General features: G+C 43.7%; 1 protein-coding gene across 2 annotated transcripts in view; it reads right to left on the reverse strand.

The window, feature by feature from the left end:
* The window catches only part of iws1 (interacts with SUPT6H, CTD assembly factor 1), an 87,541-nt gene extending 77,932 nt beyond the window's left edge, over nucleotides 1-9,609 (reverse strand). For both annotated transcript variants that reach the window (XM_084334276.1, XM_084334275.1), the window contains exons 1-4: nucleotides 9,419-9,609; nucleotides 8,582-8,667; nucleotides 7,060-8,455; nucleotides 4,380-4,439 (exon numbers count right to left, since the gene is read on the reverse strand). In XM_084334276.1, the coding sequence (XP_084190402.1) occupies nucleotides 4,380-4,439; nucleotides 7,060-8,455; nucleotides 8,582-8,667; nucleotides 9,419-9,461 (1,585 nt within the window). In that variant the 5' untranslated portion in view covers nucleotides 9,462-9,609. The remainder of the gene's footprint in view (nucleotides 1-4,379; nucleotides 4,440-7,059; nucleotides 8,456-8,581; nucleotides 8,668-9,418) is intronic.
* Between the last annotated feature and the right edge of the window lie 2,150 nt (nucleotides 9,610-11,759).

Raw genomic sequence — 11,759 nt, forward strand, 5'->3', positions numbered from 1 at the left:
TACCCATGCATTTAGCATTTTTATATTATATATTAGATTTAGATTATTGGATTATTAGATTATATATTGCATATATTTAGCAATGAGATATTATATGATTTAGATATGAAATATGATTAATTGAAAATGGGGGACCCTGATGTAAACAAGACGAAAGTCTTTCTCTGGTCTGCATCCCCTTAACAATTGTATGTATTGAGCTGTACTGTACCCATTCTGCAATATGTTAATAAAGTTTTAAATCAATCAATCAATAGGATTTTAGCATTTTTATGAAACTACTGTATATTTGTATGTCTCTAAATGTTTTGATGACTTGAAAATGGAGGACCCTTATGTAAAAAAGCCGAAAGTCTTTTTCTAGTCTTCATCCTCCAGTCCACTGTTGTTGTATTGAGCTGTACTGTATTGTACCCATTCTGCAATCGTTAATAACGTTCATTCATTCAATCATTCAGCCGGCAACAGAATAATTTTGATTGACAGTAGTCTGCCAATTACGTCACACCGCTTGTACCCGCCCTGCTGTTCTTAGCACCAATCGGCAAGCAGCGCTATTCTTTTTTTACATTCCTGAATGCCCTCCATTGATTTTAACGAGAGCTCAGCTCAACGACAACAACAACAGCTCACCGCAGCCGACGAGTGATTACTAGCGCACCGCAGCATGACAACGAGGCATAATGATTTTACTGCAACAAATGTTATAATAAAAGCCTTTCCATACATCTGTCTGATTGAAAACTTTATTAACAGACCGCAGAATGGGCACGCACAACTCGGCACGGACTGAGATATGAACAGTAACGCTTGCTATCTATGTCGTCATCGGACGTTGCTATGTTTGGGTAAATACGCTGATGTGTAACTATATAACGTGTAACTATATAATGTTAATGCCACAAAACGAATGCCTTTGTTAATCATAAGTACTAACTTTGATGCAGTAGTGTGTGTGGGAGCGGCGTTGTTCAAAAGTTTGAACGGGGTGGACCATATTGACGCGACACAATCCTCTTGGGCAAAACATCCCGATATCCACGATACGTTAAAAAAGTGTATCGTTAATGAACTGTACCCGATATTTATATAATATCGTCATATCGCCCAGCCCTAACTGAAAGTGTTAACACTTTCTGTGACACGAGTCCGGTGCCCCGGAACCCTGTTGCGTGCCACCACCCACTTCAATGATAGAGCTCTCATATTTGCGAACGCATAAACTAATATCTTAAATTATGGCTATGTGTATAATATGGCCGTCGCTTATCAATGACTTGTTTGCAGTCAACATTGTCGAAACGGATTTTTTATAATCGGTTAATTTCCGTTTTATACCATTTTGAAAAACGCTCGTTTTATGAAAGTTCCAGAACATTTCAGAAGATTCTGTGATAATCACCCTTTACTGGAATATACTGGAATACACAAAAAACTGTCATTTTTCGGCCTATTTATGAATCGTTTTCAAATAAACGCTAGATTATCGATAGCATAATTGTGTACTTATGCACACTATAGAAGCGGGCTGAAAAATCGATTATCCATTTCCTGATCAGCACACACACACATATAGGGCCCACGTTGATCTGTGAAAAAAGCTCCGATTATCCCAAGACTGGTAAAAATAGATTCCTTACCTCAGATCAGATGTTCTCCAAAAAGATTATTCCAATTCCTGATGGCCATTCCAAATATCGATCGCGTTTATTGATCCAGCGCTGGGTGGTCGAAACACCGATTCCACGCTGTTCTGATGGTCCACAATGAATCCGATCGGCTCGAGTTACATGCCTGAGAAGTAAAATGTGGAAGCAGGATTTTTCCCCCCCCATGCATTTCATTCAATCCAATGGGGTGCAGTACCACAGGGAGAGACGATAGGGGGCGGTATTTTCCCAATGGAGCTCAGAGAGAGTTTGCCGTGGTAACGGGAGGCTAGATTGATGAAATATGAAGGAAATCGCTAAAAAAAAATTTAAAAGATTAAAAACTAGATCTCTCTTCGGCTGGCACTCAACAGTTGGCATGAACTAACGAGAAATCTCGTCGCTGGCACTTAAGCCAATACAGTCTTGTGAATCTTTATGTTATTCTATTTTTTGGGGGGGGGGGGGGGCTATTCTGTATTTTTCACCCATCCCAATTTAGTCGTTATTACCTTCCTGGTCGTTGCGCGCATTGCCCCACTGTCGGGCTTGGGAGGGTGTAGAACTACCACATGCCACATCCGATACATGTGGAGTCACCAGCCACTTCTTTTCATCCGACAGCGAGGAGTTTCACTGGGGGAACGTAACACTAGGGGTGGGAATCACCAGTTTCATCATGATACGATACGATATCGATTCTTTGGACAACGATACGATATTTGCCGATATCACAAAGTCTCTCACGATACAATACGATTAGATTAGATTCAGGTGCCTGCAATCGATATGAGATGATATCATATGCCCATTTAACACAATCAGTAACATTTAGATCAACTAAAAAACTGTAACGAAAATATCATTTGACATTTGTATTTTTGAGCTCTTCCAGACATTTAAAGGAAAATCAATCTATTGTTTTTAATACAAATAGACCTCCTGTTCACTGTAAAGTGCCACGTTTTGATATATTGAGCTTTAAACTTTAAGCTCCATTTTTTGGAACTCAAAACTCACAACCTAAAACCCCTCCCTACCTCCCTCTCCCAAACCGTTCCTACAACAATTTGTTGATGTTGCATGATCATGTATAGGCCTACATTTATTATGTATTATATTGTTTATGTTTAAATAACATTTAAACATCAAACTCCTCTGACCTCATCTGGTCTTTCCAAAGACGCGCGCACACACACACACAGAAAGGGAGAATGCTATGCTGTAACGTCTACACACACGGAGCTACTGCTGTTGTTCTTGGGCGGATATGAGACTCGCCACAGGATTTTCAAAATAAGAGTATCGATATGAATCGATCTTATTACATTGCATCGATCCGATTCGATCGTTGATAATTACATCGATGTATCGATCTGGATCGATGTATCGTCCCACCCCTACGTAACACGTGCGGAGGTTCACGCCATTTTCCCCAGATCCCCTCCCTGCTGAACAGGCGCCCCGACCGACCAGCAGGAGTCGCAGTTTACAATGACCAGGACACATACCCCGCCGGCTTCCCACCCGCTAACACTGCCAATTGTGTTAGTAGGGACAACTAACCAAGCCGGAGGTACCGCTGACAGCTGGATTAGATACCGGGTTTCCGTTAGAAAAAAATTGTTGCCGGTCTCCGTGACCTGCAAGATTTCAATCTACCGGACAAATGAGATTAATTCCGGTCATAGTTTATTGAGCTTTAAAACAATTGATAGGCAGGCTATATAAAGAATGTCATCCTCAAGGCATGTAGATTTATAATATTATTACTTAAAACTAGGCTACTTTTGCGTATACAGTCATTAATATATTCCTAATAAAAAAAGTCCCTCGATACTCCGTGCTGCTGCTGACTTGAAATAAAATAGACCGCGTATGTGGGCAGTCGGTCCGACACTAAACAGCAGTCTGTTATAATCACATTTTTATGAGCTAACGAATTCCGTTATATTGGACATTTGTATTAATTATATCAAGCGAAGAACTGAGAAATTTGGCAGAGAGAGACGGCAACATTATCGTGGGTTTGCGTGATGTATATCTCCACCTCCCAACGACTTGGTGCTGGTCATAATGTCCGGTGAAAACAACTCCCTCCAAGCACAACTTGACCACCCGAACCGTACCAAAACAGGCCAAAATTAAATAGCCCATGCGACGAACGATTCATTACATTCGTTTCATCGTTGCTCCACCAAGCAGCCGGTCCAACAATGAAAGCTGTTGTCAGCGCGAGCCGGCCGCAGTTAGTTTGCAAGAAGCATCCAGCTGCAGACCCGCAGAGCAGCTTTCCAGGTCTGGGGACCGCACTGTGCCAGCAAAGCTGGTGGGTTCTGTGAGTCTGCAGCTGCATGCCTTCCGCAAATCCAGCAGCAAGCTCTCGCTGACACAGCGTCGTCATTACCAGACCGGCTGCTTGGCGAAGCAACGACAACAAACGCAATGATTGTTTCGTTCATCGCATAGGCCACCCAACTCCAGCCCATCCAAATACAATTCAAATAATCAAACTGTGCCCAGAGGGAACTATTTTCACCGGACACTATGACCGGAGAGATTAAATATGTCGGACTTCAACAGATTTTGCCGGTCAAATACCGGTAATTACCGGCTAACGGAAACGCTGGGTGGTAGGCGAGTGCTTAGTCCACTGCGCTACCCAGCCGCCCTCGACTGTTTAAGTTATACATTTACTTTTTGTAAGTTATACAGTCTTGTGAGTCGCACCTGGTTTCTCCTTTTCCTCTTCGTCTTCACTGTCCGACAGGACGGCCTTCTTCCTCTTCACTGCAGCCACAGGGCAAGGAGCAGGACAGAGGTCATTAGATTAGACTGGGATTTACATTCAGTCATTTAACTGAACGCTTTTATCCAAAGCCACAAGTTCTGTACAACAAGTCAGCAGGAAGGGTACAACTCTGGCAGCTAAGGGTCAGTAACATTGTTCGTCAAACAGTGTGCATAATAAAAAAGACATATTAGCATAGTATAGTAATAGTCACAGTAGATTACTTAGTAGCAAAGTGCATAACAGTAAAAGACAGTTTGAAGGTTAGTGTTTTTTTCTTCATTATTATTAATTTATTCATTAAAACAGATATTGATTGAATAAGTGTTTTTAGTTGACGGCAGAATTTAGCAGGTTTTGGCTGTGCGTTTTGGCTGTGCCTGCCGACTATGGTGGGTAGGGATGGGTACCGAATTCGGTACTTTTGAGGCACCGAACCGAAACACATCGGTACTACCGAGTATCGAATCAAGTGAGAAACCGAAAAAAAATTTAAAAGAAAATTAAAAAAAATATTTTTTATTATTTTTTTTTTTTACTTTTTTTTTATTTTTTTACTTTTTTCTTTTCATGTCAACGTTCACACGCACAATATATGCTTACCTAGGATTTGACTTGATTCAACAACAAAGCAGTCGGAGCAATGACAAGCCGAAAACTGTCGAAATTGTAGTTATTTGAAGTTTGGATTTTTTTTTTTACGACTGAGGTAGGTAAATTAAATTTCTTGAGACTAAAGTACCGAAAAAAGGTACCGTTGGGTACCGTTGGGTACCGGTATCGATTCACAGGTACCGGTATCGGTTCAAATGTGAAAGGTACCCATCCCTAATGGTGGGAAGTTCATTCCACCATTGTGGAGAGAGGACAGAGAATACCGATACACTGATCAACACTGATCACCAATACAACTTCAGAATAGGGTATTGATCTTCAATGCTAAAATCCAACACATATCTATGTCACATGGCAGGAATCCAAAAGGCAAGGGCTTTTTTCCCTATGCATGGCAACTTGGAACCACTCACTCACGCAGTTCTGGCAGGGACGTTGGGGCTCTGCATGGTTTTGTGCTCGTTTAATATAATAATGTTAATGCTATATTTCTGGAATTTGTGAATACATTTTTATGACTAAATCTAGTTTCCCTCCAACCCTCAGACACTACTCACCCCTCAGACACAATTCTAATCCGACAAGGAAAACAAAGCTTCCAGTTTCACCGACACATTAAATCTAAACCACATTAAACAAACACATTTCCATGCAGATCCCCAATGAAGAGTCCTGTTACCTAAATACCTGAGGGGTGAAATCAGGACACCAGACACGTTGGAGCAGAACAAAGAAAAGGGTGGTGATGACTAGACAAAGGTTGTCTCTCTCTGTGTGTGTCTCTCTCTCTGAAACATATCTTTTATCACAATCAGTGGGGAATTAACCCTGTAAACCTCATCTGCCCACTGTTGGTTTGTTTTGTCTTACTAGACATTTTAAACAAAGAAAAATAGATTTTCTATTCAGACATTCTGTTTACTAGGTAGAATAATGAATACTGGTATCAGATACCAGCAAAATGGGGCACATCCACGTAAGGGGAATTATAGAAGAACATCCCGTATCAAGAGCCAATTGTGACATAGAAACAGGAAACAAAGAGCCAAGTGTGACATAGAAACGGGAAACAAAGAGCAAAGTGTGACATTGAACAAAGCGACTAAACTTGATTTACAGTATTTTTGACACATTTAGATGTTAAGATTTCTCTCAACACATGGTTTTTGTATAGTGACTCCAAACTAATGTTCTGAATCTATAAGATTCAATAACAGCCTTAAAACAGTATCCTTCGTTATGGAAAATGCACTTCTCTGAATCAATAAGGTCAGTGAAATGTGGTCTCAGTCAGGCCTGCCACCTCTTGCATGATTCATTGTCAGTTTTGTCTTCGTCGATCAATAATGTTAGTTGATAAGTTGTTTTTATTTACAATAAAACACAAGATATTGTGCCCTAATGCGAAGGATAATAAGTATCTAGTATCTACCCCCTCCTACAGCTCTTCTCTCTGGCCTCAGTACCATCTATAAATCTACATCCCCTCCTACAGCTCTTCTCTCTGAACGACATGCTGGCCTCAGTACCATCTACATCCCCTCCTACAGCTCTTCTCTGAACAACATGCTGGCCTCAGTACCATCTACATCCCCTCCTACAGCGCTTTTCACCTCCTCCTCAGTATTAGAGTTACTGATATCCTGCAAACTGTGGTTTTCTACCCGTCGCTGGACTGACTTTTGAAGAAGTACTGTCTGATGAATGCGGCCAACCTGCATTCCCTCTACCAATAACTTCCTAACTTGCTCTACCAGGCACTTCTTAACCTGCACTATTTTTTATGCTTTGTTTTTCACGCTGAATGAGTTTTTTCCCCCTTAAAAATGATAAGCACCCCTCTTGTAAAGGACTACATTTAAAAAGGTCCTTCTACACGACTGCAGGTGGCGTTTGTTAAAACAACAAATGGAGACAACGACTAAGAATCAGAGTCTCGTTAGTGGAGGACAGTCCGTCCCTCATGTCCCCCGTCCTACTCCTCAGTGTAAAGGAACTGCTTACCTGGCTTGTCGTCTTCATCGTTGTCGCTGTCGCCCCCTGCGTGCTGTGGTCGGCTCTCCTGCTCCCCATCGCTACCTGCCGCAGCCTTCGTCCTGCCTCCCACCTCTTCCTCACTGTCCGACTGCATCACCGCCTTCCACTTGCCCCCTCCCTTGCGTTTCCCAGACTCCTCCTCTTCGTCCGAGTCTATCTGCGCGGCCTTGCGCTTCCCAGGCACCTCCTCTTCATCAGAGTCCATCTGCTTGGCCTTGCGTTTCACAGACTCCTCCTCATCGTCAGAGTCCATCTGCTTGGCCTTGCGCTTCACAGACCCCTCCTCGTCCGAGTCCATCTGCTTGGCCTTGCGTTTCACAGACCCCTCCTCATCAGAGTCTGAGTCTATATGTGTGGCCTTGCGTTTCACAGACCCCTCCTCATCAGAGTCTGAGTCTATATGTGTGGCCTTGCGTTTCACAGACCCCTCCTCATCAGAGTCTGAGTCTATATGTGTGGCCTTGCGTTTCACAGACCCCTCCTCATCAGAGTCCATCTGCTTGGCCTTGCGTTTCACAGACCCCTCCTCATCATCAGAGTCCATCTGCTTGGCCTTGCGTTTGACAGACCCCTCCTCATCAGAGTCTATCTGCTTGGCCTTGCGTTTCACAGACCCCTCCTTATCAGAATCCATCTGCTTGGCCTTGCGTTTGACAGACCCCTCCTCATCAGAGTCCATCTGCTTGGCCTTGCGTTTGACAGACCCCTCCTCATCAGAGTCCATCCGCTTGGCCTTGCGTTTCACAGACCCCTCCTCATCAGAGTCTATCCGCTTGGCCTTGCGTTTCACAGACTCCTCATCATCATCAGAGTCCATCTGCTTGTCCTTGCGTTTCACAGACTCCTCCTCATCATCAGAGTCTATCTGTGCTGCCTTGCGTTTCACAGACTCCTCCTCATCAGAGTCTATCTGCTTGGCCTTGCGCTTGCCAGGCATCTCCGTGTCAGAGTCACTGTCTGCGTTCGAGGCGCTGCCCCTGCGCTTGGCAGGAGACTCCTCCTCGTTGTCGGAGGCGCTAGCCCTGCCTTTTACCGTCGACTCTTCTTCGTTTTCTGAATCGCTGCCCCGGCGTTTGACCGGTGACCCGTCTTCGTTGTCCGAGGTGCTTCCTCTGCGTTTGACCGGTGACCCGTCTTCGTTGTCCGAGGTGCTTCCTCTGCGTTTGACCGGTGACTCGTCTTCGTTGTCCGAGGTGCTTCCTCTGCGTTTGACCGGTGACTCGTCTTCGTCACTGTCCGCGGGCCTCGGGGGCTCTGCCTCCGAGTCGCTGTTGGCACCTCCGCCGCCCTCCTCGTCCGAACCGCTGGCCGCCCCGCTGGGCCTCCTGGGGTTAGAGCCTGCCTCGCCGTCACTGCCCTCATCCTGTTGAGGGAAACATCGTAGAACAAGACTGGAAACGTTCCTCTAATATCCAAACAAAGTTCATGTACAACTTCTCAGCCTAGAACGTAGATGAGATGAGACGGTAACCTAGTGACCAACACTGACCTCAGAGCGGTGCGCCGCGCTCGCCATCTCTTCTTCTCCGTCAGATCCGGGGTTTTCATCTTGAACTGGAGTGCCGCCGCCATCATCTAACCATTTACAAAACAACAATTTGTGGATTAGTCAATAAGATTAAAGAACAGTATGATTAAAATGTCAATAGTCAGCCTGTGTGAATCTAATTTAATTGAAGCACAGATACAACAGTAGCTAGTTACTTAGTACAACAGTAGCTAGTAACTTAGTACAACCGTAGCAAGTTACTTATAACCAAGATAGGCCTCACAATATCCAAATAACACCAATTCTGATGCTGCACGTTTGACAATCAACGGTTAACCAGCCTGGGAACAAACCAGATGTGGAACCAAAAACAAAATGACCCTCGTTTATAATAAAAACACAAGAAGACACATACTTCCCTAATGACAACGACAAGTATCCAATGAAGAAATCCACTCCCGTTGCCACAGGAGGAAAGTCTAAAATCCTACACACACTAGAACTAGTAGTGTTCAAGACATGGTCATTGTATATTTCTAAACTTTCTTCTACTGCACTTTAATGTTACATGGTTGGATGCCACATTTATTTTCGTTGTACTGTACTTGTGCTGAATGATGACAATACATTTTAATCTAATCATGGGAGAGCCTGATATATGAGAACTGATAGACGGTTTCACTGGAATTATGTTTCTAGGGAACAGTCTGGACGCAAATGTATGTCATATATTGCATTAGCAAACATTGCAAACGGAAATTAACGTGGGTGGTATTTTTTAAAGAATGTTATTGTTGTCACTTGGGTTAGTCGGGGAAACAAAGCACTGTTTCTCACCAGAGTGGCTCCCGGACAGAAAGTCGTCCTCTTCTCCGTCCATTTCGCCAACGAAGGCCACGATGTGGTGGAATTACAGGCTCGTCTCTTCGTGTTCACCGCCGTGTATCAAACTAAAACAACTAAATATTAATAAAGTAACGTTAAGCTGATTTCATCAGAACCACTGCGACGCCTGCGATGTTCATCAAAATGGTGGCTTCGTCGTCTGCGCGTGCGCACAGATGTAGTCGCGCGACAATGACGTCAGGAGCTACATTTAGCACGACGTTTTCGCTTTCAACGCTGACCCTACTACGTCTGAATGAATGAATGAAAACTTTATTTAACAGATTGCAGAATGGGTACAATACAGTACGGCTCAATACATACAATTGTTAAGGGGATGCAGACCTGAGAAAGACGTTTGTCTTGTTTCCATCAGGGTCCCCCATTTTCAATTCATATAGACATATATGACATACATGACATACAGATTGATTGATTGATTGAAAAGTTTATTAACAGATTGCAGAATGGGTACAGTACAGTACATCTCAATACATACAATTGTTAAGGGGATGCAGACCAGAGAAAGACTTTCGTCTTGTTTACACCAGGGTCCCCCATTTTCAATTCATCATAACATATATGACATACATGACATACAGATAGACAGTACTGCTACATCTATACATTTATGACATATCAGATTTGCAAAAACAGTACTGTTTGTGATACAAAAGTGTCCAGAAAAGGAGTGTATATACATTTGGCGTAGAAACTGTACATTGGAGGAGGTTGGTGGGGTGGGGTTGGGTGAGGGCTGTACATTGGAGGTGGGGGGGGGGGGGTTGGGTAGGGGACACACACACATTTTACACTGTACATTGGAATATTGACAAAGCCTTACTTGGTCATTTACTGTACAACTAGGTTAGGACATTTGTAGGGGCCAGTTTCGAATTGCAGTCTCACGTAGGTGTTTTTTGAGAGTGTTTTTGAAGGTGGGTAGTGATTCACATTCCTTTACAGCTTTAGGCAGGGCGTTCCACATTGATGTGGCATAATTGCGAAACGTGTTTAGTCCCTTGTTTGAGCCGAATCTGGGTTTTACATGATTTGTGGAGCTCCCTCTGGTGTTGTGATCGTGGTATTCACTGACCTTTGGGAAGTATTTTGACATGTACATGGGTACCTTGGTCGCGTAGTGTATCTTGTAGACCAGGCCCATTGCAAGTTGCTGTACTCTGTCGTCTACTCTAAGCCATCCTAGGTTGTCAAAGTGGGCAGGGGTGAGGTGGGTTCTAGGAGTCAGGTCAAGTAGTAGTCTGACTAGCTTGTTTTGAGATGTTTGTAATTTGTTTTTTAGTGCCTTTGAGGTGCTTTGGTACCATGAGGTGCAAGCATAGTCGTAGTACCCTTGAATGAGTGCTCCTGCTAGAGTCTTCAGGGTATTCTTGTTTACCAGAGAGGAGATCCGGTACAAGAATCGCGTTCGTTGGTTGACTTTTTTTATTACATTGGATGCCATTTTGTCACAGGAAAGATTAGCCTCTAGGATGGAACCCAGGTAGGTAATTTCATCTTTCCTTGTGATAATATTGTCACCCACTGTAACCGAGAAGCCGTCGGTCTTGCTGAGTTTGTTATTTGAACCGAAGAGAATGGACTCTGTTTTGCCCATGTGTAATGATAGTTTGTTGTCGGCGAGCCATATGCAGATTTTGCCTAGTTCCGAGCTGAGGGCTTTTTCAACCTGTAACTTGTTCTTGTCAGAGACCAGCAGGGCTGAGTCGTCCGCAAACAGGAACAAGTTGCAGTCACAAGCTGACGACATGTCATTTGCATAAATTAGGAATAGTAGCGGTCCTAGTATGCTTCCTTGTGGAACACCACAGCTCACTGTGAGGGGGGGGGGATAGGGTACCGTTTACTTCCACCATCTGTTCCCTCCCCTCCAGGTAGGATTGTATCCAGCTCACTGATAAACTATCAAAACCAATTGCTTTTAGCTTGTCAATCAGAATGGTGTGATTGACAGTGTCGAAGGCCTTTTGTAGGTCCAGTATTTGCCCGCGTCCACCTCTTGTTTGATGTGGTCGTTCAAGTAGAGAAGGCATGTGTCAGTGGAGTGGGATGTTCTGAAGCCAGATTGGAATTCGTAGATTAGATTTTTTTCCGCGAGGTACTTTTCGATCTGTTCGTATACGATTTTTTCCATGACTTTCGAGATGGATGTAAGGATAGAAACAGGGCGGTAGTTACCCGGGTCTAATTTGCTGCCCTTTTTGTGCAGGGGTGTTACTCTCGCAATTTTGAAGTCCTTGGGGACGTGTCCCTGTTTTATGGAGAGGTTTAT

The sequence above is a fragment of the Notolepis coatsorum genome (genome assembly GCF_963971535.1).
Source record: "Notolepis coatsorum genome assembly, chromosome: 1".
In the NCBI taxonomy this organism is placed as follows: domain Eukaryota; kingdom Metazoa; phylum Chordata; class Actinopteri; order Aulopiformes; family Paralepididae; genus Notolepis; species Notolepis coatsorum.